Source organism: Triplophysa dalaica, chromosome 3 (assembly GCF_015846415.1).
Source record: "Triplophysa dalaica isolate WHDGS20190420 chromosome 3, ASM1584641v1, whole genome shotgun sequence".
Lineage (NCBI taxonomy): Eukaryota > Metazoa > Chordata > Actinopteri > Cypriniformes > Nemacheilidae > Triplophysa > Triplophysa dalaica.
Genome location: NC_079544.1, coordinates 8,194,337 through 8,220,355, shown reverse-complemented (window position 1 = coordinate 8,220,355; position 26,019 = coordinate 8,194,337). Strand labels below are relative to the sequence as shown.

The following is a 26,019-nucleotide window of genomic DNA, read 5'->3' as shown; positions in this document are numbered from 1 at the left end:
TATAAAAAAAGTCAGGACATTATACTATATAAAATCATATATTATATAAATCATTCTGTGAAGTCTTCATTCTAAAAATAAATTCTTGGTTGTTTCAACCCAAAAAACAACAGTTGGTTTAAAAACTAACATATGCTGGGTAGAATCTGAATTAGATTTGACTATGATCCTGTCAGGAATGTAATTTAACAATCACTTAAAGTGTAAAGGTTAAAAAAATTAAATCATTTTGGCGCTGACTGTCCCTTGAGATTTGATCTTTAACGTTAACCTACAAATTGAGAATGTGCTGAAACTTGCAGTGGTGTTTCAGACATAAAACATCATGCATTTCTATCAAATATGGCAACATTCTGTAAAAGCCTCAACTGTGAAATGAATGACAGCCTGTAGTTGCTCAGCAACAGACCATAATTTCTCGGGTTTAGTGCACAAGCGTCTAGTGAGAAATCAAGCCATTGTGACAGACCATGGAAGTGATTCTTATACAGTGAGTTGTCAAGCAGAAACTGGGCCAGTGGCCTCTGCATGCTTCATAGACAGACAAGTTAAAATACCTCCAGTCACTGTAAAGCACAGGATGACACATTAGGGCTTGTTCAGCCATCCAAATAAACCCCGCCTTGAGAAGTGACTTAACACAACTGAATAAAATAGCCACAAAGTGTATAGGATAAAAACACGTCTTATATAAATCAAATGAGAAGTCCATTGAACCACAAACATTTACCCTTTCCTCCAAAATAACCAAGGTTATGCATTCAGACTACTGACTTCTGTAGTTCATCATAATATTTGGTTGTCTCCTCACATAGCTTTTGCAGTATTGTTTTTGAGGCAAAATCCATATTCAACTTACACATAACAACTCTGCTCAGCTCAATGCACTGAGTGTTCAAAGCTGCCAGTCCAAATTCAATACAGATTACAATTTAGCCAGCACCCTGGTTCTATAATGTTTACAAGCCATTATCAAACCTTATTATAGCCTGTGACTATACCTAATGGGACTTTGTGGTCCGACTTTAAATCATGACTCGTCTCATTAAGTGATTTTTATCCACCAATGTCACTGTCAATATGGAACTCTGTTTGCAATTGTATTGCTACTTTGTTCTTAATGGCACAAGATAAGTTTTACTGCTTGTGTCTTCAGCTACTTACGGTTTATAATTGTCACAAATATAAATGTATGTGCACTTGCACACATTAAGGAATATACACACACTAAGACATGCAAAGCTTTGAAAAGAAGGCATCTGCCAAGAGCGTAAATGTAAACATAAATATGTGAGCGCACATTCGCTTATAGTCCCATAAATAATCAGGCTATATTTCAGCATCTAATACCAACATATTGCACATGCTGTATGGCAGTGAGAGAGAAATTTGAGAATGAGAAATATGATAAAGAACTCTATAAGGACCTCTCACCATGCTACTTTAGATCGTCAATTATTAATGTGTCAAATGTTCTGTTTGTCCTGATTCAAAGTGGTAAGGACTCTGTTTGTTGGCCCCTATGGATGTGTATATGTTAGGGATTGTACAATCTCCCAATCTCACTGTATGATAATACCTTGGTATACAGTCTGCTGTGTGATATTTATTGCGATATTTTGGATGACAAATGATGACTTGGAAAAGTGCCATAAGTATCCTCTTTTCTTTATCCTCTAATCATTACTGGTGCTTAGAGGTATGAGTTATAGTATGAGATGGGTCATACTATAACATCTCTTTGATAAAATAAAATAATTGCCCCAGATGGGCCTTGCCATAGATAACATGTAATATTTTTTCTAACATTCTGTATGTTAGACCCAGAACATCTATATCGTTATGTCATCGCTATATCGTAGTCATGTGACCACAATAATATTGAGTCAATTTTGTTATTGCGGTAACACCATATTGAATTATGTTACATCTCTAGTATATGTATGTATATCCTGCATACATAGGTAGAACCCTGCATATGGTGAGGTCAAACATCTAATCCTTCTGTTTTTCAATGGGGTATATACACACGGAGCGATAACATTTGTCCGCTAAAATCTCAGCCCATCTCTGTTACATTTGCAGCATGTAACCTCCATGGCGTTTTTCACTTGGCCGCTTCATGATACACAAAGAAGTACGGTCAAGGACGCAAGTCAAATTATCCAAACACTACGTCATACATCCATGACCAAAAATAAGAAGTTGCTGTGTTTTAAGCTACATTAACAAATAGGAAAAAGCTTATACAGTTTTTGCACATTCTGTAGGCATGATCACAAAGGGATCAATGTTCAGTCGCGACAACTTTGTTTTTCATACAACATTTCAAATGCTATTAGATTGTTAATGATAATCTTTAATCCTTAATTTTTATATTTTTATTAAGCCTTGTTGTGCAAGCACTGTTGAGCTTGTGCAGAGGCAGCAGCTTTTGCCAGAGGGGAACTGGAATCCCCTGGTTGGGCCTGGGTTCCCCTGAGGTTTTTTTTCTCGATGGGAGTTTTGGGTTCCTCACCACCGTTTGCATATTGTTTTGCACTATCTGCCTGGCCGGGGGGGCTGCTTTAGAATTCATACTTGTATTCAATGTGTCTTATGTACAGCTGCTTTGTAACAATGAAAATTGTAAAAAGCGCTATATAAATAAAGTTGAGTTGAGTCGTATTGTCGATTCGCTGAAATGTGAAAGTTTTCTCAATGAACACATCGTTATCATTGGATGAAAAATTACCTCAGCGGAATGAGAGCGGAAGTGGCTTAGATGGCTGAAATTTTAGCGGAAGTATCATCTGCCCATATGCATATACCCCACAAACAGCGACTTAACACATATTCCGTTTGAAGTGCGTATTTTCTTCCGCACACATGTTAACGGATCAGAGCATTAACATGAGCGGTCTGGCAGTGCGTTCCAGAGCGGTGCGTCTGCAACAGTGCAGCGATCCTTCCCGCATCGAGTCGATTTTTGCTGTACAGCACGGAGCGTTTTAAAGTTATAGCACACGTATCATGCTCTAAATGAACAAGAATCGACACATAAATGCAGTGATTTCACCAAAAATGCTTATCATTTAGGTTTACTAACTTTTTTTATTTATGTTATTTGTTTAATTGACCAATAAAATCTGATTAAAAAGTTGTGTGGTGCAAATATTCTACACTCTAAAAACTACTGGGTTATGTTTTCTAACCCATACGCTGGGTTAAGACCGCTGGGTACGAAAACTGGTTGATTTGACCCAAATTTGGGTTGGCGACAGTAACCCAACAGTGCTGGGTCTTTTAATGCGGACGTTAAAGAGAGCATGCACGTCACGTTAAACAAGTTCCGAAGGTTCCCTCGTGCTGATAACACTCCGCCTACCGTTTGCGGTGCTTGAGAAATTTAACTTAAAATTTAACTTTGAGAAAGTAACGTAACGTTAAATCATGACGTTCATTTTCATTTCTCTTGAATATCAGACATTCGCTTCATTACCATTTATGCCAGTGTTGTGATTCGAAAGTTTTAAATCTAATGTAGCAGGCTTCTAGTTCTGGGGGCATGGTATAGTTTTCCTGTATCTACAGGTTAATATTTTCTCATTTATTTCTTTGTGATGACATTTTTTCCTCAGAATCAACTGTGAGACGTTCAAATGACTGAGTGGCTTAAAAATGTTATCTGGCCACCAAGTCAGGTTGAACAAAACATGAAAGAGACGGCCATCCATCGGGCCAAATGGATTGGAGATAATGGAACCAAAGCAGTCATGGAAATAGTTAAAGAGTATCCATGTCTCCTCGACAATCCGGACATGGTGAGTTTAAATTTGAAAAAATGTAAGTTTGATAGTTATACACAATAACTTTCTATGTCTGTTTCTTGTACTGTAGACATCCCAGGACTTTTCAATTCTTAATCCTGACTCTGCTTCAAAACTCACCGAGAACTGGGTGCCTGTCTTCAAGGATAAGATCCTACAGTTCGCCACCCGAGAAAAGCAGGCTGTCCATTACTTTCCAACTTAGAAACTATGTCAGCAGGTAAATGGGATTACCTGGACTTTTGTTATACTAAATGGAGAAGCACTTAAGGAAAAAACATTGCTACGTCTACGTCTTCGATATCAATTACTCCAAGCAGTGCTCCCCCGTCTGGCAGTTTCTACAGACTGTGGTCTTTGAACTTCTTGGAGATGAAACTCCATCAATAAGAATTCTACTTGCTTTTTTATCTGCTGCTAAAGAGTAGTTATTGTTAGTGAGAACAGCTTTGCTGGTGCAACTTATTTTGTTTTGAGTTCTTACTGTGACCCTTTCTCTAGAAAAACTGAATGTATGCAGTTTGTTATTGTGACTGAATGTTATCTTATTCTGACATTGTGCAGATGCATAAAGTGTTAAACACGTTCTGAGAATGTTTTAAAGCCAATGATTTTACACTACAATTGATTTTACTGTGACATTTTCTCTAGTAGGAAATGTAGAATTTATGCAGTTTGTTATTTTTGCAGAATGTTAACTGATGATGATTTTGTGCAGAGGTGTGTTAAACAAAATAAAGAATGTTTTTATTTCAAAGTTTTTACACACAATTGATTAATTTTTATTGTGACCATTTCTTTCTTAGGAAAATATAATTTATGCAGTTTGTTATTTTTGCTGAATGTTAACTGATGCTGACATTGTGCAGATGTGCATAGTGTTTAACAAGTTATAAAGTTTGAGAATGTTTTAATGTCAATGTTCTTTTACACTACAGTTGATGTTTTATAACCATTTCTTTCTTAGGAAATGTAAAATGTTTTTTTTGCATAATGGCCTTTCCTTTTGAACAATTCTTGTTCTACACATTAAAAGCTGGCAGGTTAAAAAAAATAAAATTGTTTTTTCCCCACTTGATTTGCCGTGCGATTCTATAAGACCCCAGCACACAAACACGACGTTTACTTTCACAAATAGACAATTAATATACAAATTCAAATGTTTTTTAAATAAAAAACCTAGGGGAAATTTTTAACCCATTTTGGGTTGAGGTTAACCCAGCAGTATGTTTATTTTTAACCCAATTTTGGGTCAGAAAAATATCCCAGCATGCTTGGTCAAATAGTTAGCCCAACCCAGCCTGGTTAAAATAACCCAGCGCAGGGTTCATCCCTTTTTGACCCAGCGCTGGGTTACCAAAATAACACAAAGATGTTTTCTTGGCACACTTAAGGCTCCTTAGTGCCAATTGGACATCGTTTAAATGCCACGGCCTACCTGAGCATTGTTTCTGACCATGTCCATCCCTTTATGACCACCATGTACCCATCCTCTTATGGCTTCTTCCAGCAGGATAATGCACCATGTCACAACGCTCAAATCATTTCAAATGGGTTTCTTGAACATGACAATGAGTTCACTGTACTAAAATGGCCCCCACAGTCACCAGATCTCAACCCAATAGAGCATCTTTGGGATGTGGTGGATCGGGTGTTTCGTGCATCCCACAAATCTCCATCAACTGCAAGATGCTATCCTATCAATATGCGCCAACATTTCTAAAGAATGCTTTCAGCACCTTGTTGAATCAATGCCACGTAGAATTAAGGCAGTTCTGAAGGCGAAAGGAGGTCAAACACAGTATTAGTATAGTGTTCCTAATAATCCTTTAGGTGAGTGTATATAAATACTGTTTATTTCTATCAACCAATCGCACTAACCAAAAAACATAGAATCACAATGATGAAAATAGCGTGTTTCATAAACCCTTTGTATAAACTTATTCTCAGTCATATATCGGAAATACCCATTGTTTACTGAATCACACAGAAGACGCGGACAGCTGTGTGGAAGCACAATGGCGTATGACGAATTTGTACTGCATACGTGTTGCTCTACGCACCGCATTCACACTGCACACGGAGTATGTATGAAACGGCCGTTAATGGGCAATTCCAGCGTTGCGCATGTGACATTTTTAGCAAAAACTTAGGGGATGTTTTTATTAAGAATATACTGAATAATCTATTTATATTTGACAAAACCCCTAAATTCAGACATCAGAAAAAAATCAGTCTATAAACAAGTTTTATATTTTAACATACTTGGTATAGGATTTATGTGAATTAAAACACAAACTAGAACCAATAATACCAGCAAATTTATAAGGGATGGCTCTTATTTTATAATTAATAATGAATAATTATTTACATTTTTTATGTTTCCATTTATGAGGAATATGGACCGTTATGAATGTGACAATTCACTTCCCTGACAATGGACAGTCATGCTTTAGAAACACAAAAAGTGATTTAAATCAACAAATATTGACATCTGACCTATCAGTGCGGTGAAACCCTTAGGTAAAAACATGATTTTTTCATGCTAAGGTTTGACATTATATGGAATTGCCCTAATTGACAATTGTCATTTCCTTTTGAGTTACAGGCCAGTGCAGTCTTAAATACATTTATTTGTTTCAATCATTTTGCTTGAAATTCTTTGTATAACTTACGTTATTTATTTTCAATTTCAACCAAATCTTGAACCTCAATTTTTTTAACATAGGGTGCATGAGGAGGCCATGCCATGCTTAAGTATTTTCTCCCAGCAATGTGGACGATGGTGGTGTGACCCACAGTCAGTGCACCAGGGGAAATATGTCAACCCACAACTGGGCACGGGGGACTGCACAATTCATTAACTTAGCCTTAATTGCCATGGCAATTCAAAATGAAACATCGTCATCGGCAGCTAAATACAGCCAGTGAGGAGAAGCAGCCATATGATTGAAACCAAATTTTCTTGTACAGCATGTGTGTGCAAATGACATTTGTTAGAGAGCTATTTAAGACACTGTATTTAAACCTTGTCATGGGTGAACAGCCACTGTAATGGGAAAGATAATTTCAATCAAACTCAGCGGCTTAATTTACTGGAAAACAATTTGTCATTGTGCCGCATAACATCAGGCGCCTGCGATAATCACAGAACTTCCCATAATCATGTTAAAAAATACATAATGCACACGTCTGTGTTTTTACAGCACAGAAAGAGCCCGGCAATTGAGCTGGATTCTGATAAGATCTGACTGCACCATCTTTAGGTTGCATGGTCCTAGTGCCCTCTGAGTCAGATAGAAACCATGCAAAAGAAAAATGGGCACCCCCATAAGTGAAAATGGGAACTTGCTGCTGTGTTTATTAATGGAGTGGTTTAACACATGTATATTTGGAGAAATGGTGTCTCATGCCAAGCTCCCCCGCAGCGACAGTTAGAGAGAGTGAGGAAAAGGACAGACACGGCTGGATAATCATACCTCTGGGGAGCGAGCGCTGGAGTTCATGCCTGGCCTTGATGCACTTCCTGTAGCTTCAGATTACTGGAGACAATTATGCATCAGTTCAGACTGTCGGTTGCACTCAAGCTGTTAGGGAAAATCATAGCATATGCATCATAGTTATTATTAAAGACTGTGTTTTTATTATCATAAATACTTGTTTATGTGATTATATCATTAAAAGGATTTTATCATTATAAAGGGTGATGTCTATAAAAAATTTAAAAGTGAATAAAGCATAGTGCAGAAGTGTATCCAACATATTCATTGTTTGCTTTCCAATTAATGAAGTCTTACAAGAATAACATGAGACTGGATATACAATAAAAGCCATTTCTATTTGAAGTGAGATACTCCTTTAAGAAGTAAAAGAATCGCTCTGCAAATGAAGTGTGACAGCAGAAGCTGTCCTTTTCATCAGTGACAGCTTTCCAATGCCCACAGCATCATTTCACCTTATCTTCACCTTTCTTTGATTTGCCTTCGTCTCTAGCACTTGTTTGTCCCTGCAACTTTCAAATACTGCAAAGCTCCAAAACACGCCTAAGTCTCTTAGTATTATTGCAGCCTAGAAAGTCAAAGCTGCAGATAACATCAGTCAAAAAAACGGTAAGCATGAAGACCTAGTCGCTCATTTCGGTTTATGGATGGATTCTGTCAAAATAAAACCTTTCTTTTGGTAAAAAAAGAAAGGGCAGTTTATCAAGAACAGAATTAAGTCAATCCAACGCTAACGTAAACTGCGTATCCGTTTCCTATCCAGCTTTTAGCTCTTTGAAGCATTGAATGTTCTCATTTGAATTTCACTGCTGGTGGCAATTTATTTTGATACAGTTGGTTGGTCAGCATTTCATCACTACATTTGCTTTGCGCTGCTATCTGGTTATGCAAGATAATGAAGGTCAAAGAAGAGGTGTGGTGCATGTCAAAAAGCTCTCCTGCTCAATACAAGAGGTTCTGACCCCACTCATACCGCCTTTGATTAAGAAGGGCTAGTGTATTACCCAGCATCCACATCAGTATGTAATGATAAAAGGACACAATTAGTGTCCTGAGGTATAAAAGAGAACTTTAATGGTCGGTTTTACATGTTCTGGTCGAGGTATTTGTCCCAGACTATGCACGACTACAAAAATAAATTACCTTCGTAAAAATAAGTCAATAAAATGTGGTACACTGACATGAGATGAAGACCCCAGTCATATCAGTTGGCTAAAAAATGCTAGAAGAAAAATAGCCAATAAGAATAGTTGTAATAAAAACCAACACAAACTTAATTATTTTGTGTAGCTTTACACATGCTGTAAATTATTTTATGACTGAATCCCCCAAAATAGACGTCCTGAGAAATCACATGTGTCTCTAAGACTTGACAAGACTATAAACAGTGAAGAGCCAGCAGAGTGCATTTATTTGTCCATAAAAAACCTCCAATCAGAAACAAGAAAAACCTTTTCGCCAAGGCAACTTGGGGTTGCCGTCCCATCTTAGAGAGTGGGTTCCATATCTGTATGAATTTCTTTGTTCTGATGAGTACAGTGAAATAAATTTATAAAGCAAAACTACAAGAACCGATTGGTTGCAAGCATTCTTCCGAATATCTTTCTCTGTGTTCATCAGAACAAAGAAATTTATACAGATTTGAAACAACTTGAAGGTAAGCAAATGATAACAGAATTTTCATTGCTCCTTTAACCTTGAGCTGCTTTGTGCCAAGTTTACGTGATTGTATCTATGATTCTCCTGGCCTTATTTGTGGCTCTATCCGGATTAGAAAACCCCCCAAAAAGTCTGAACACATCAGAATGATCCAAGTGATGTATAACCCATTTCCTAGGGCCTATTTCCTTGTCCCATCTGTGTACTTTAAACATGCCATACACCTAGTACACTAATACTAAGACATACTAAGACATTGTGAAATGCCATTCATTACCAATTTTACTTTAGTAAATACATTTAAGAATGTTCTAAACAGAGCCAAAAAATACTGCATGCTTAACATCAGGACAGAACCATTTTAAACACACTGATTCAGATTAGTTTTCTGGCTTGAATTGTAGTTATTAAGGTTGTTTTTATCCATTTATAATCAAGATCTCATTTAAGACAAAAAGACAAGACATCCTCTTAATCTAAACATTAAGGTGTGCTTTTCTATTATCTTGCCTTGCCATGCAACAAACTGTGAGTTTTCACTCTCATCAGAGTGATAAGCGGCTGATAAGATATTGTATATCCTGATGGGAAAAATGATATGTTACAGATGACCTAGTGTGCTTCTGAAAAAAACTTACATCGGTAAATCTCAGCGAAGTATTATAGTATTCTACACTATTATTTTCCACTATAGAACAAGCAACTTAATTCTAATTAGAAACCAACTTATAATCAATCCGAATCATTACATGTCATTTGTAATGTAATTCCCATGAACAACGACAATGGCTTCTAAAATGATCAACATTCTCAAAAGGACCCTGCTCAGAATCAAGTGACAAAAATGACATTCAGGAATATCTGGCAGCACAAATGTCCTCAGAGCAAAAATAGCAGCTGATCATTGGTTTCCCTGACTACGGCCCTACTGTAAATGGCTATAATACACAGATAGATGAGCAGAAATGTGTTTTTAAGGGCTCTGATCTCACAGTCAACCTTGACACCATTGGAAAGAATAATAATGAAATGCATGTCTTTCAGACTGTGACTGATGTCAGTAAGGTTTTCTGCTTTCTTTTTCTAACCAGACCTGAGCATAACGCTCTTTTGCTTAGAAATACAGTGACTTCTTAAGGTAGACACAAAATCATTTTATAACTTGTTTATTAATCCCATATATACATACACTCATATTAAAAATACCATGCTCTTATTATATTTTGATTGTATCTTTGATTCAACAAAGAATCAATCAATCTTCAGGTTTCAGCTGTTAATGTATTTGGATAATGAGAACTACTGCCTGAAGCAAAATTTCAATGTTCGCTCTTAAAACCCATTTAAAACGGTGCCGTTTGATGAATCTTCTATCTGCTAAAATCTTAATATAGCTTGTTTGTGTGCATTCACAAAGAGTGAACTGTAACTGTCCAAGACTCTTCTCTGTTTTTCAAATCAACATGCTGTAAAATAATGGCAATTTAACTAAAATTACACTTTTTTTGATTAAAGACTGAATATAAGCAGGGCTGGAAATGGGGGGAAACATGGGAGTGAATTTCAGGGGGGGGGGGGTTTGGGGTTGGACTTTGAATTCAAAATTCCCTTTAATCCATTATAGGGATATTTCACCCATAAATGAAATATACTAATTTACTCATTATTACCGAACCACCGAGCGAATCCCATTCACTTGCATTGGTCTTGTGCCCCCGCAAAAGAAGTGAATGGGTATGGACATTTCATACATAACTTAAGTGGCATTCTCTCCATCTCTCTTTAAAATATATAAAATATGTCCATAACTAAAAGTCCCCCCAGTGAATCTCCTGCACTGGACATAAGGCATACAACTGTGATTAGTAAAACCCCTCACTAAACGTATGATTAAATAATACGACAATGTATGCAATGTGCAACTAAATCACGTTTAGGAGAGGGAAGCACTGTGTTTGACATTCTGTAGCTCAGATAATGAAGCTACAGGCACACACGCAGAAAAAATAGTCAGCACAGGTTACAAGAGGGAGAAGATGATGTCTTCACTTCTTGCGAGGGACCTTGTCACCGAGTGGCACGTCATCCATTAGCTTCTGCAGACGGCAGAGGTAAAGAATGAATGGATAGCTATAAAAAATAAGTAGGTTCAAGATTAAGGAATAAGAAAATCAGGATTTGCACACCTTAAGCAGTCTTGTGTAGTGTGCTCTATCGTCTTCTCCCTCCCCCTGTGCGATGTCTACATGGTATCTCCTGCAGGCCACGAGCAGCTCATCGTGAGTGAAGAGGGGGGCGGGGTCGAGAGAATGCCCATTAATAAGGCTAACCAGGTACTCCCGATAATGCTTCCTACAAACACAGAGAGAAGAAAAATATAATCTCAGACATTATTAATAGCAAATACTGATAACTTTGTCTTTTTAAAATTATTGGAGAATGTTATATATACACATCATCTTTGGCCATTGCAAATAAAAAGGATTTGAGTACACTAAGCAGTGAAAGTAACTCACTCGCAGAGGCCTGCCTGGCCCGGCTGAGTCTGAGCTCCACATGCCGAGTCAGTGGGCCGCGGCCCTTCATCCTTCTGCTCGATCACTCCACAAACACCTGCCACACGCAAAAAAAAGATAGCAAGAATGTGTTTAGAGGAAAGGCTGGGTTTTCAAGGAAGATATTTTCGGGACAGAGAAGTGAGACATAGCGTGAAATAAAGCTGTAAGGAGAAGGTGTATATGCGTGTGTTTGAGAGCGATTTCACAGTACAAATATAGCCGAAGTCTGAGAAGCAGTAATTGGATGGCAGTTGGTCTGAAAACAGTGCTTTGTTTTATGATGTCCAGCTTTTAGACTTTCATAGCAGTTAAAGCAATTTCGTTCCACTGGGCAGCTGAGATAAAGAGTGAAATTGGAAGTAAACTAGACTTTAAAACAGGACAGACAAATTAGATAAAGAGACAGACAAGAAAACACAAACAGAGTCACTTGGGTTGATTAGCGATACTGAAACACAGTCTGAATGTACTTAACTAATACTGTTTTACTCTGATATATAAAGACATACCAGTCTGTGTTCCTGGAGCAGTGTCAGTGTTGTACTTCACCCCGTTTTTCTATGAGAAAACAAAATGACAAAGTGCCGTTCAAACAAGTATCCAAAATGAAATCGTGGTGATAAGAACGATGGTTGACAAACCAACCCTAGGGCCCGTTTCAATAAGGAGCTTCAACCAACACAGTTAAAATGTGAGTTGATTTACACCGAGATGCGAAACTTTCAGTTTTTGATTTCAGAACAGTTAATTGGAGTTAGTTCTAGTTACTCTGATCTCAAAACTCAGGACTTTTGATAACACCTAGAATAACTAAATCATCCAAAGGGGGTCGAGCTTTCTCATACGTAGCACCTAAACTCTGGAATAGCCTTCCTGATACTATCCGAGGGTCAGACACACTCAGCCAATTTAAATCAAGATTAAAGACACATCTTTTCAGCCAAGCTTTCACTAATGCATAGTTAATGAACAGCAGCTACGCTAATTATTCTCTTTCTGCCTCCGCCTCAGGATTTCCATCCCGAGTTTGGAAGCGATTCCGCCAGGTCCAGATGAACGTCATATTCCCATCCCCAACTAGGGATTACTAGAAAATCCCGTGCCATCCTCCTGCGAGAGCCTGCGGACTGACTGGCCATCCCAGCTCCATCTCAGGCAATTACATCAACCACCAAAAGAATAGCGATCATCTGACCATCCCAGCTCAGGAATTTCATCCCCAAAAGAGCAAAGACACATTAATGCTAGTTGCAAGTTACAATACTTGGTATTTAATGCTAAATTACATCAAATGACAGCAGTTTGAAGTTATAGCTGCACTCAGTGGCACTGATTGGAGGTTGCTGGGTGGGTGTTTGTGGGAAATAGGGGGGGGGTTTGTTGGTTGTGGGGATTTCATTTGTTGGGGATGTGTGGGTCTGGTCTGCTCTTGTTTTGTGGTCGATATTGGACAACAGAGGAATAATGTTACATTAGGCCATTACTATTTTTCCCTGGTTTTCTGGTGACCATCGTAGAGTGGGACCAGGTTGGACCTGCATGGTTTCGGCGATTGGGACTTTCTGGGTAGCGGGTGGTGGGCTCTCCTTATCTTCGTGGATGTTTGCTCGGTGGCTTTTGGTCGGGTTCACTGAGTGCAGAGGGGATCTGGCCCTCCCGGCTGAGCCTGGTTTCTCCCGAGTTTTTTTTTTCTCTATTAATCAATCATTGGAGTTTGTGTTCCTGCCACAGCAGGGGCAGTGTTGGCATGCTCACCGGGAGACTGCATTTATTTAATTATTTATTTATTAGAATGATCTTGCTTGGTCTCTAAACACCATGCACGTGTTTTACCTTTCTGTGATTTTCTTATTTGCTCCTGTAAAGCTGCTTTGGAACAATGCACATTGTGAAACGCACTATATAAATAAAATTGAATTGAATTGAACTCTGGGTAGGCTTACCTCGAGCTAAGCGCTTGCACCACAACTTCGACAAGCCATGATCAATGGAGCTCCGATATTACGATTCACCATGGCAACGGCCAGTGCTCTAGATATAAACGTGAGACGTCATGGTGTATAGGACACCCGTAGAGCATCAGACTCTCGTGTTGTTACTATGGTTACTGACTCAGAGTATAAGTTACCTCTCTTTTAGAAACGTGCTTGAGTTAACCCCATTCTAAAACGGAAAACCCAGAGTTTCCCTCATTTCAGGGTTAATTTACTCACTAAACATCCTTTCTGAAACGGGTCTCTGGAGTTGTGTGTGTGAATGAGTGGGAGGAAATTTGCGTGCCTGTGTTAAAGCGCCACATTGTGTTTGAGCGAGACTTTGTTTGTGTTGCGGTTTCAGCAACATAATGGAGAGGAAAATGCCCCCACATTGTATAAAAGTCTTTTCTTTATTTTTTTGTTTTTTTTGTTACATTTTTCTGCCACTGCAATGAAATAGCTTAATAAACATACCCAAATTTCTAAATAAAAATGTCAAAAATGTTAAGGATAGGTCTAGGGTTATGGGGTTAATTTAGGGGATAAAATATATCACAATTACTGCAATGGAAGTGAATAGTTAGTCTGGGTAATGATAGGAATACCAACGTGTGTGTGTATACCTGCAGTAAGGCCTGAAGCCTGGCAGGCTCCCAGTCTCGGAGGTAGAAGAGGCAGTCTCTGGGGTGATGGGCATGCAGACCTGTCACACTACACTGGTTCACTGCACACGTCTGCCAGAGAGTGAAGAAGAGGAATAGTATGCAGGGAAGAGAGAAGGAGAAACGGGAAAGAAAAGAAACCATGTTCATAAGAAAGGCTTCAACATTTGACCACACTGTAGCTGCTTCAAACTGAATATCACGATCACAGAGAACACGCACACAAATCTACAAATAAACAATCCTTAAACATGAGAGGAGCACTGAGATGAGCGGGACTCACTGTGTGAAAGGGATTGTTACATCCACTGCAGAACTGATACCTGCACTGGGAACAGCTGAAGTGTATACAGCCGCCCCTGGCCAGAGCGTACTGGAACCTACAGTTAGGACAAGCTGAAACACAGAAAAGACAAAGAACATTGTAACATTATTATCAGACAAGAGAAGTAAAGAACAACAGAATAAAAAACTAAACAAATAGAGACAGACAACCCTCACAACAGAATGACATACACATATTGACGGAGGGAAAACTAGAATGACATACAGTTTGATGTTTGGACAGTTTCAGAAAAGCAGACTTCAGCATTTGGTTTTTGCACCCCTATAAACATCTTGTACTGTACAAACAGAAACCCTGCTCCCTGTGTGGTCAATAATTCAGAATAAAAAATGTCTGCAAGTGAGAACTACTCAACATTATTATTTCATTTTGTTTTCTTGCACCGCTTGAACAAAACCACCAAACCAAACAAACAGACCATATAGGAGCAACATGTACACTTTGGTTAATTCAGCTCTAGTATTCAGACTGGGGTACGGAGGGAAGGGTTATGTGATATTTAGCCTCTCTGAGGTGGTGGTACTGCTGTCAGCAGATGTGGATTAGGAGAGCATTAGCACAGGCCTGAGAGGCTTCTGCAGCAGATCAAAAAGGAACTCACTGATCCCATTGTCACGGAGGTATCCGGCCAAGCCCTGCCTCTGGTACTCTGGGTCGTTCTCTCGCTTCCACAGCTGAAACTGCTCACATGAGAGCCCCTTGTGCTGGTCCTCCCACTTCAAACAGACAAGGTTATACACACATTTATTTTCAGGAGTCACGCAGGTCTACAGTACAACAGAGGACGACTGATATCAGTATAGCATATGTATTTTTGGTAATTATATTAAACAATCAAAAAGCGATTTTCAAGTCATTATTGTTCAATTTGTCATACAGTTACGGGCTATTTTACAGTTAGTAAAGTTTCAATCATTACTCCTTTTAAAATAGATCTGCTCATTAATCTCTTATCACTTGACCTCTAATCTATGATCAAATCATAGTTCACTTTTCTAGGTTACCGGCTTTTTGCACTGGGCACAGAAGCTATTCCTGCACTGGTGACAGGTGACCTTGAGCTGGTCGCCGACATAGATGAAACCGTACGAGCACTGTGAGAACAAGAAGAGTAAGAGAGAGAGCATGTGAGAGAGACAAACGAAAATGCACCTCAAACATTGTTGTCAATTCGGCGAAACATGGATGAATGTGTCATCAGATAAACTATATTGCCCTAATCTTAAAACTGTGCCTAATTTTTGAAATGCCATCATATATTTAGAAAGGTCCCATCATATTCAGTATCTCACAGAAGTAAGTACACTCCTCACATTTTTATAAATATTTTATTATTTATTTTTTATGTGACAACACTGAAGAAATGAAACTTTGCTACCATGTAAAGTAGTGAGTGTATAGCTTGTATAACAGTGTAAATTTGCTGTCCCTTCAAAATAATTAAACACAAAGCCAATAATGTCTAAACCCTATTTGCAAAAATATTGTAGTATTATTAAAGTAGAAACCTTTTGCCACCGAGAATTTGTCAAAATGTACTCCTACTGGGTGCTTAATCGCAAAAAAACGAACCGTTTAATCTCATGTTGGTGGATTGTCATGGTGTGAAACAATCCCAACAATCCAGGTAAATGTCACAGTTTACCCCCCCACCCTTCTTTAATTCCTACAGCTCATCAGTGTTAACTGCTCTACATTGATGAGACTACTGCTGTCGAGAACAGTGAGGAATTGCAGAGAGAACTAGTGAAGTGCAGAGAGAAGGCGTCACTCACATGGCTACACCACAAGAACTTCGGGTCTTTGATGAGAGCCTGCTCAGTCAGCTTCTTGTGGAAAAGCTCGTACACATCCCGTTCCAGACAATCCCTAAGCTGTGCAGTCCAACACAAACAAGCACACACATTGAGATCATTCAGACTTCACACGCATGGAGCCTGGCTCCAACATATGCCACTGTTTACCAACCCATATCCTTCTCTTTATCATTGTTTATTTGCTCATTTACCTGAATGTCCAGGGTAGAGAAGTAGCTGTTGAGGTGCTCTGGGTCGTTGATGTCAGGCTCTGCGCAGACGGGACACACCATGTCTCTGATGTGCTTGTCCCTCACTGCTATCGTGAAATGCTGTTTGAAACATCCACAGCACACCGAGCACTGGCACGACGTCAGGGACTGCATCTGAGACACAAAACAACAACCCAATTGAAATTCAGCCACCTAAATGGTTTTATTTTTAAGAGTGACTACCTGCTTGACCAAACAATGTATAATAAAAGTTTGGAAAACTTATAATGTCAATTAGATGTGCCGAAGACTTTTGATTTCAAAGTACCTTGCTTTGAGGAAAGATGGACAGGCAGGTGGGGCATTCTTTGTTCAGCACGCGGCGTATAAAATCTTTATCAGGTGACTCGCGCACGGCCTGAACCACATCGTCCAGGGTGTAGGAGGCTGTAGGGTCCCGCAGCAAAGAGAGAGCCAGCTCACAGCGTCCCCAACTGGGCAGGTCGTACACAGCCAGCAACCTGCGGCAAACGTGCTGAACACAAGTAAAGGATTAAGGCCTCAATCGTAAAAGACAAAAATTATGTATTTGTGAAAGTGGTTGCAAAATCATTCATCCATTTCCACATTGAACTGAATGTGCTACTGTAAGAATAATTTTACCAACAATTTAGTCAGAAAATTATTCTTTCTGTGACTCACAAATAAATGTGACGGATCACTAAACATGAGTGAACAATACTATGTTATGCACTTGGTAAGAAAGCAATGCAGTCTTCAGCTGCATTAAAGCAAAAGGGCAGTCACCTGTTTGTCAGGATGGTTGATGTCGATAGGGGGTTCTTGCTCATCGTTCCACATGCGCTGATGGAAGGGATCTAGTAAAGAGCGCTGCAGCAGGACGAGAGCCCCCCTCACCTCCCCTCCGCTCTGCCGCAAGGCTTCCTCACAGCGAGTCACGTCATTAAAGCCCATGGAGCCAAGCTCTTTTACCTAACAAACACGTACACGAACACACCAAAAAAAGCTTTGTGTGAAAATCTATTAAAACTAGAATTTGCAATTCATAATGCAAAAGGCATAAAACTTAACATATCAAAGATTTCACATTACTTGACTAGTTTCACATTTAATAACAAACAGTAAAAGGTTGACTTTACAGTTGACTCGCACCATTGCATGTATGTGGCAAGAGGACATCACAGTAAACTCGATGAATAGTACTAAAGCATGTCGTGCAATATTACAATAGTAATAAAACATTAACATGCATTTTTGTGTTTTAGATTTTGGCCCATGTTTTCAAAATTGTTTCTTTTATTTCTCAAGTTAATGTTTAGACGTTATTACAGGTGCTTAATAAAAAAATGTAACCTTGATTAAGCAAGAAGGTCATTTTATGAAAGAATTTTATACTGCATCAAGAAACAAATCAGAAAGGTCTAGAAACCTTAATAAACTCTTAAATACGCAGCTGACGTAACATCAATAAAATAACTAATAAAATTGTGATTTTGTAAATTAGGAACTCACTTTAACTCTGCGGTCTCTGTGAGCTTGTCTGACAGCCTTCTCATTGTCGCCCCCTGCTGCCAGCCAGGCCCGTTTGGCTTCTGCTCTAGACAGAGGCACGCTGTTGCATTTTTGTCCTTCCTGGCTCTCGTTCTCTCCTGACCTTTTTAACAGTGCATTGGATTCCTGGTGGCAGGATGCAGCCATCACACAGATCTCATCGAGCACATGAGAAAGTTCTGTCTTCAGCCAGTCATACGGTGTTACATTACTGTTCCCTGATACGCACATGCTTGTGTAAACCTCCTCTGGGCTCACCCCTTTCTTCTCTCCCTCCTGAGAAAAACAAAGACAGTGAAGATGCTTGTAAGCTTTAAAGAACGGTGCCCTGCCCAGGTCAAAGCCAATGCAGATGAAACCTGACTTACACGAATGAGCTGAATAAGTTTAATCCCCTCTTCCTTCATTAATCGTTGTCTTTTCAAATCAGGATCCTCAGTGGGCGTGACTTTGGGGGTGGCTAATACAGTTGTGATGTTCTTTACTGGTGAGACAGGGAGGGGTTTCGAGGGTGATGGGGCAGGGTCTGACTTTGAAAGATAACACATTTCGCAGACGGGTGATTGTGACTGATTGACGTAGGTACAAAACGGACAAACCCACTGAAAGGAGAGAATGAAAGAAAGGAGGAATAAAAACAAAACAATTACAAATCTTAAAAGTTTTTTTATCACAAAAAAGTCTCTGCCCGACTAGCAACACCAAAGAGTGCAATCTGTTTGAACAGCCAGAATAAGCATGAAAAAGAAAGTATAAAACTTAATAACAGTGACTATGAAATATGGAAAGTGGCACCTGGCTGTCCATTAGTTCTGTAGTAGTGGGAATTGGTCGGTAGGGCGCTACAGGAGGCCGGGTGGCCAGACGAGGGCGCTCACACACCTCACACAGAATGCTGCTACCTGCATTCACTACTGTGCAGCTTTTACATTGCCACTCTGAGAAAAGAAATTCACAAAACATCAAAGTTTGACAACAACATTAATGCAATGACATTCAAATGCGTGCCAAGTTGGCTACATGGTAACAAAGGTAAAAAAAAAAACGTCAATGTTACATTGTCATTAGGTGGCATTGAGTATAAGACACAGAAGTGTCTTCAAAAATCTAAATGGCTGTTCTGGACAAACCAGATATTGTAGACGGCTGTGATGGCTCCTCCTGGACAGACGGGGCAGCAGAAGACAGCCGTGGTCGCTCACAAGTTTCACACAAAACCTGCTGCATTGTATTCACTGTAGTGCAATATAAACACTGCCATGTAGACAGCGATGAGCTAAAAAGAGGCATATCAGAGAGAAAGAAATTACACAATCAGTTTAAACATTATATAAACAATTTCCCTCAAACTTCAATGCTAACTGTGCTAACCTGAGCCGTTTTGTGGGTTTAGAGGAAGTTACAGGAATTCTCACATGTGTAGATCGTCCAGAATGGGAATGATATAGGTGGTCACATTCTTTGCACAGGCGCTGAGTACAGGTTGGACAGTGAGCTGAGACTGGAGATATGCCACATATGCTGCAGTTGTCTGTAAAGAAATTAAAAGAAATTCAAATGAAATGGAAACAGAATGGACCCCCAATCAAAATGTATTTTAAAGAAAATTCATCACTCTCGCCGTTTACTCTTCTTGTGTTGTCTTCAACAATAATGCATGAAAAACAAAAGTAGTATTTTATTGACGCTCTGAAAGTGAAGATAGTCTGACTAACGTCATCTTACATTGTTGTGTTCCACAGAACAAGGTCAGACAGGATTAAACAGAATGAGAGCTGGGCAAATGAAAGCAGACTTTTTCATTTTTGGGTAAACTATTCCTTGTAGGGAAAGTCTGTGGTGTGTGATGCCTTCACCTGTCGGTTTAGAGGGCCCTAAAGACGAAAGAGAGAGGGCCGGACTGAAAAGAGATTTGGATTGAGATGGTGTAGATGCAGGCGAGAGACTTTGCTTTTCCAATGGAGTCTCATTAGGAGAGAAAGCAACTGCATCCGTGCCAATTTCCTCTTCCTCCTGTGCAGATATAATAAAAAAATGAACAGTTTACATGACATATCATTAAGACACTGCCAGGAATATTTCTACTTCTTAAAAAAATCATATTCAACACTGCAAGATAAAATATTTATGTAAAGGCATGGGGAAAACTATAAAGAGTTAAAACATGACTATTTTTAACTTTGAAAGTTAACCTTTTGTGAGTCATGCTTTTACAATGCATGAAGTAAATCATAACCACATACAGTAAATCGTTAAACAAAGTATGCTTGCGATTTTGGTTAAAACTTGTCTGAAACAAACAACTCATCTCAAATGACAAAAAAACAACCTCACCTCCAGAGTGAGGGAGGGAATAAGTCTTTCAAAGAATTCGGGGTGAGAATGGGCATCCTGCAGGAAAAAAAACAGACTATATGAGCTGACAGTTCACGTTTCACAAACCCAATGAGTGCTTATATTTCACTGCCTCAAACCTTAGTAAGCATGTCTATCTCCATGCGAAGGCACATGACCTCAAGAGTCACTGATGCCACCTTCCCAACATCGGGCTCAACAACATCTTCAGGAAAGCTCAAACCGTCAGGCTGGTGATTCGTATATCCATACAGGTTAAGTACAGCCCTGCCACCCTAATAGAACATGATTATTAAACGTCAAAAGATTGCAGATGTTTTGTGAAGTTCAGTGTGGCTGAAACACTCATGCACAACACACCTGAATAGAATCTACTGTGGTCCTGAAGACAGGGTTGTTGTACTTCACAGTACGCCAGTACTTTGGCCTATTGGAGTTGGTAAGATTGGAGCCATACTTCTCCAAGATGTTCAAAGCTGTGGAAAGTTTCTGCAGGGATGCCCTCGTCTGAAAAGGACAACATATTAATGTGTAATAGAAAAACCTGAACAAGCTCAAACTGAGGTCAACGTCCTAATTTAAAAACAACACGGTGGGTAAAAATGTACTAGGGAGGAATTTTATATGCATTCTTAATAGTGGAAACAGATGATAAACCTAAGGTAAGAGACATGGTTTAAGGACTGTGTCTTGTGAAACATCTCCGGATGTGACAGATTATCCAAGCCTGTGCATTATTATGAGCTTTATGTAAGTCATTGACACGAACAAAACCCTCTATCTGCAAATGAGTGCAACATGGACCGTTAACAAACAGGATGAAAGGAGCCAATGAGTCACACGTTTGCCACCATTGTTTCCATTAACATTGCGGATGCCTGAAAAACATTACTCATTAAACCAGATCTCACCTCTTTCCTATTGTTTCCACTACTGTTTTCTTTCAACATGCTTTCAGCGGCTATGTGGCGATATTTGCTGGTGGGAGGTAAGGGAATGTTGACCATGGCGGACACCCCTATCCTGATCTCCTGAGCAGTCCCTGGAGAACATAAAGTGCCCTCTGCATTCAGCCTCACCTCCTCCAGCTGATCACTGAGAGAGGCCATAGCTGAAAGTGAAAGTCATTTAAAGATCAAAAACACAACGCCTGAGTTATTTGGAACCAAAACTGCAGTAAACAAACTATGACATTGTGTAACATCGGAGCAGTTTGGTCGATAGTTTGATTTTCGTGGTAATATACAATACGGTTCACTCATTGAGTTTGGAATAACGTAATAAATATAAAAACACGTTATACCTTTTTTAAATCGCATAGCCAACCATACAAAGTCATTTTCCTGCTTACATGTTTATATTTTGTAAACCAATACACGCTTCATGTACGTGCTTGTACATTTAAAACCACACAAGCTAACCAGCTAGCCTTCTGAGGTGAAAAGTGAAACCAGAACTACTCACACCAAAGCTAGCAAACAACCTTTAAATAAAGCTTTATTGCTACATAAAATAATCTTTTACAGTCGTGGTTGTTGTTTTGAATAACCTCCATATGTTGACAACCGCACAAAAAAATGAACCTTCACTGCTCGTTCAAAACGTCTACTGTTGACAACACGTAAGCTAGCAAGCTAATGCTGATGAAATAAGGAACAACTGGCATCAAGAGCTCGTTATTGTTAGCATAGAGAAACGTTTAGATATTGTTCTTGTAATACGGTTCGGTAAGCTTAATAGTTCGTAGCATTTCAACAGCTGTCGGTTAATATTTCTACTTACCTCGTATTTACTGTTTGAGCAGCGCAGCTCTCATTCACTCACACGTAAAAGCGAAACATAAGACTGACAGCATAGAGGCGCTCTGTGTACACGCAAACATTTCACTCCAATAAATGTTATGAAATATAAGCAGGTGAGTGGAAGCTGAATAATGAAATTACAAGGAGGATGAAAGTAGAAGTCAAAAGCCATGTGCAGGAAACATTACATTATGAGCCATATTCTTGTAATTTTACCGAAAAAACGACAACATGACTAATCTAAAGCATCTTTCTAATAAGGGAACGTATATTTCGTTAAAAAGGCCAAACGACACTGTTAAACGGTTTAAAGATGAAGATATGTGATCGTGTTACAGAACAATGCAGGCATTATAGAGTTAATAGTGTCGCTGCATATACCAAGCAGAGTGTAACATCAAAGTACCGCGAGAACATACTGCTCCGTATGCTTCTCATTAGCTCTCGCGGTATTTAGTTCTCATTCATGGAACGGTCTGCGCATCACCGTGTGAAGTCGATCGCGCCTAAAGTGAATAGATTGGACACACCTGCTATCATCCGTTGATTGCATTAATGTGACTCTCGGGCTATGTGTATGAAACTTATAAATAAAAAGCGAGAAGCTTTAACGACAGAGTTTGTTGCTCTCGATCTATGCACAATAAAGTCCACTTTGTCACTTTCACAGCTAAGGTTAGTGATTCCTGAGTAATGAAATTTCCTGTGCCCCTTATAGTAAGTCTGCCATGCCTGTTTTGCTTTGTGTTGTGCTTGATTTATTAATCACAATATTATATGTTTTACAGTATTGCAGTGTCTTGTATCCTGTGCTGTCTTTATCTCTTCACAAGGAATGGAAGGTAAACAAGTCGACTGTTTTGGTAAATGATCTGCTTGTTTGTTAACTGTTAAAGCAATAAAGTACCTATTGTGTTTTAGGAATGAATAACACTTCACAATCAATGGGAGTTGGGCAACCTCACCATCCAGTAAACCACACCAGACCATTTTTCTATGTTCAACCACCATCTCAGCCTTATTACATGTATCAGTGGCCCATGAATCCCTATGGACACTATGGGTTTCCAGGGCCAGGTAAGTTCACGGTTTAAGGCGATGCTTATCTTTGTCGTTTTCTGACAGGTTTGGTTATAGATTTGTCTTTTTTTTTTTTTTTAGCAGCAGCTTTGCACTATAGTCGGCCTTACATGGCCCCTTATCAGTATATGCAGTACCCTGGGTACGTGATTCCACATGCACCCGTGCAGCCAGTTGATTACAGAAGGATCAACCCTCACTTCCCCTCAGTTGCATCGTATGACTTGCGAGTCCGCCACCACTTTCAGCATGCGGCTATGCAGCGGGAAACCGCCTGTTCTGAAGTCCAAACCGATCCGAGTGATTCAGTCAACAAACTGATGGACAAAATTGAGAGTCTCAAGGTCTGTGAACAAAAAGCTGGTGACAAGGGGGCTAACACGGTGGTGTCCTCTACCCCTGACGTGATTCAGGGAGAGAAGCTGATATCTTTAAATGAAGAGTCCAAGTTGGAACTCGCTTCTCAGGAAGGCCAGGAGGAACAGGGTAATCAAGTCAGGCCCACAACCTACAGCGACTCTGCATATGATGGTGAGTCTAGCCAGGGCAGACTGGATGATTGCGTGTTATCAGATGTTCTGCCTCTTGACAGTTCCTCCGTCCACGAGGAAGAGGATGTTGTGGGAGATGACCACCAACAGAGTGTTTCTGATGAAACGTCCTGCCAAAATGACAAGTCTCCAACCAGTGCCACTGGCAATGTGTTTTGTAGTGGTGTGATGAGCACCACAGGTCTAACAGAGTGTCACGATTTGGAGATGCCTGACTTGCGTGGAGATGCGCCCTCTGAATTTGAGCAGGTACAGAATATCTCTTCTGACGTTGCTGCAGAACCTCTGATACAGCTGTCTGAAGATTTCGAATTGCCATATCAAATTCTTCGGCTGCCCTGCAACAAGGCAACAACTGGCCTCAGTCTTGAAAGAGAGATTGACCCACTTGTTTACTTTGAGTCTCCTTCTACTCTGTCTGCGCAAAACTACTTGTCCTCCATTGGCGGTGCATATTCTTTTAGCTACTACCCTCAAGTGGTCCAAGAGCGCCAGAGTGTTCTGAGTCCATCCATAGACGAGCTCTCTTCGAGAGATGAAATGTTTTCTACCGACGCCGAGGATCTTGACCTCATTCCTGGACACGTGTATGTGAGTGGAGGCAGACTGGCTGAAACCAGTGAGGTCCCCATTTGCTCTCGAAAAGAGCTCCTGAGTGCAGAGAAATCCTTCTTTGGCTCCCAGAAAGCATGTGCCTGTTGTGGCTCGAGCTTGCAGGATGAGGGTCAAGTGTGCAAATTGCCAGAACACTGCAGCCATCCTGAACGTGACCTCACCAATGAAGTGTCTGATCAAGAATGCGAGTATGACATTGAAGGAGAGGTTCGGAGCAGTTGTGAGTCTCCAAGGGTGTCCAAGAGGAAGGGTTTCAGCAGGCATGCACTGCCCCTATGTGGTCATCACTGTGCCAAGCACAGACACAGAAAGCTGGTATGTGAGGGACAGGAAAGCTGTGAGCTGCGTGAACTGGCTCGGGTGCATTCCAAGGGGGACTGCTGTGAGGAACATGGCCCTCTGGCTAAAGCAGATAAGAGAACTCCGAAGGGTTCCTTGTGCCGGCCTTGTACTGGTAAGGGTATCCTTTTTTTCATTTATTTATATTTCTTTGCCCTTTTAATGCAATCACAAAATGCATGGGACTTGTTTTTCGATCAAGATCGACAATGGCGAGAGGGTGTGCCTGACCAAGAGACATGGGCAAGCTGTGGTGCAAAGCCAAGGTCCTGGAGGCAAGTCCCTGGGTCTCAAGATCAAGGTAGTATGCTTTCGCTGTAAAGATCCTCCAGAATTTCAACTATTCACTGCAAGTGTCAATGTTTTTTTTTTAACTTCTCTCAAAGGGAGAATGCCATTAAGAAGGCCTTGCAAGACTCGCCTCCAGCAGAGGCCAAGAAGTGAATATGACGACTGCGAGACAGATTTCACTTACTGCCAGAGGGGCAGAGGTAATGTTTTATTTTTATTTTCAGCAAATTGCCACGCATTCATGTTGACCTGCAACGTTTATCCCATCAGGTGCTATGAAGAAAAGAGGCACAAGATACTAAACCATTATGCACTGCTGTAATACTTAAATGTATTACCTGAAATTTGTGTAAAAAGCACTTTAATATGAAATGCACACATGGACACTGTTCTTTACTGTATGTAACTGAAAACGTACGACAGTCATGTACACCTTGCTGCATTTCCAACGCTCGAGTTCATTTTCTATTTTGAATGTAATGCGTTCATCTTAATCTAGACCTGGGCTGCTCTCATTGGACCGTGCCTTAACTCATGCCCACATGACCTCCTGCTGATGTGGTGTAGATCTTGCATCATCGTGAGGGCTCTGAATGTTGATATGGTCAAGGAACGGTCCACTGAGACCAGTTTCAAATATTGGGCACTGGAGATGCAGCTGGTTAAGGGGTGATGCAAAAAAAAAGGAAAAGGGGAATCTGTAAAATAAAGTGGACAGTTTGGCTGCTCTTAGTCCAGATGGGTCTTTTTGTTTTTATTACCATGCCATTTTTATACATTGCAGTGTAATGTTGCTACATGTAGCTGTACAGTGTCATTAAAGTATCATTGCACTTTATCTGTGTCTGGAAGATGTTATTTAAACTACTCCCTACCCCCCCTTCTCTAGGGGTGTG

At 40.0% G+C, this 26,019-nt stretch overlaps 2 protein-coding genes and 1 long non-coding RNA gene across 6 annotated transcripts; 2 read left to right on the top strand and 1 right to left on the bottom strand.

Moving 5' to 3' along the window:
• Positions 1–3,645: 3,645 nt before the first annotated feature.
• LOC130417392 (uncharacterized) lies at positions 3,646–4,882 on the top strand. Its single transcript, XR_008906173.1, has 2 exons — positions 3,646–3,803; positions 3,880–4,882. It is a non-coding gene; the product is annotated as an uncharacterized LOC130417392 (long non-coding RNA).
• Positions 4,883–10,118: 5,236 nt separating this feature from the next.
• Positions 10,119–22,369, bottom strand: LOC130417398 (E3 ubiquitin-protein ligase RNF31). Its single transcript, XM_056742953.1, has 23 exons — positions 22,228–22,369; positions 21,357–21,556; positions 20,806–20,952; positions 20,565–20,720; positions 20,425–20,481; positions 19,947–20,103; positions 19,462–19,621; positions 19,221–19,366; positions 18,886–19,028; positions 18,459–18,692; positions 18,052–18,366; positions 17,326–17,511; positions 16,847–17,053; positions 16,519–16,692; positions 16,286–16,384; positions 15,515–15,604; positions 15,112–15,226; positions 14,448–14,560; positions 14,126–14,236; positions 12,036–12,084; positions 11,485–11,581; positions 11,155–11,320; positions 10,119–11,064 (listed from the first exon to the last, which is right to left on the bottom strand). The coding sequence occupies exons 2-23, from the start codon at positions 21,552–21,554 to the stop codon at positions 11,014–11,016; spliced, it is 3,171 nt and encodes a 1,056-aa protein (XP_056598931.1). The 5' UTR covers positions 21,555–21,556; positions 22,228–22,369; the 3' UTR covers positions 10,119–11,013.
• A 331-nt stretch (positions 22,370–22,700) lies between these two features.
• Positions 22,701–25,961, top strand: buc (bucky ball). 4 transcript variants are annotated; one of them, XM_056742958.1, is made up of 7 exons: positions 22,724–22,922; positions 23,036–23,089; positions 23,169–23,324; positions 23,409–24,947; positions 25,035–25,133; positions 25,219–25,323; positions 25,394–25,961. In XM_056742958.1, the coding sequence occupies exons 2-7, from the start codon at positions 23,083–23,085 to the stop codon at positions 25,423–25,425; spliced, it is 1,938 nt and encodes a 645-aa protein (XP_056598936.1). In that variant the 5' UTR covers positions 22,724–22,922; positions 23,036–23,082; the 3' UTR covers positions 25,426–25,961. The 4 variants fall into 4 exon arrangements, with proteins under 4 accessions (XP_056598932.1, XP_056598936.1, XP_056598935.1 ...); XM_056742954.1 differs by having other exon boundaries at positions 22,701–22,922; positions 25,219–25,961; XM_056742957.1 differs by having other exon boundaries at positions 22,833–22,922; positions 23,412–24,947; positions 25,219–25,961.
• Positions 25,962–26,019: the final 58 nt, after the last annotated feature.

What these genes read in the sequence shown, in the direction of transcription:
- buc (XM_056742954.1), top strand. An exon ending in CTTGTGCCGGCCTTGTACTG is followed by an intron (nt 24,948 to 25,034) that starts GTAAGGGTATCC and finishes TTTTCGATCAAG; the next exon opens with ATCGACAATGGCGAGAGGGT. An exon ending in CCCTGGGTCTCAAGATCAAG is followed by an intron (nt 25,134 to 25,218) that starts GTAGTATGCTTT and finishes CTTCTCTCAAAG; the next exon opens with GGAGAATGCCATTAAGAAGG.
- LOC130417398 (XM_056742953.1), bottom strand. Translation starts at nt 21,554, where the DNA reads ATGGCCTCTCTCAGTGATCAGCTGGAGGAGGTGAGGCTGAATGCAGAG. An exon ending in ACAGAGACCGCAGAGTTAAA is followed by an intron (nt 17,512 to 18,051) that starts GTGAGTTCCTAA and finishes CGTGTTTGTTAG; the next exon opens with GTAAAAGAGCTTGGCTCCAT. An exon ending in GGCCAGGCAGGCCTCTGCGA is followed by an intron (nt 11,321 to 11,484) that starts GTGAGTTACTTT and finishes CTGTGTTTGTAG; the next exon opens with GAAGCATTATCGGGAGTACC.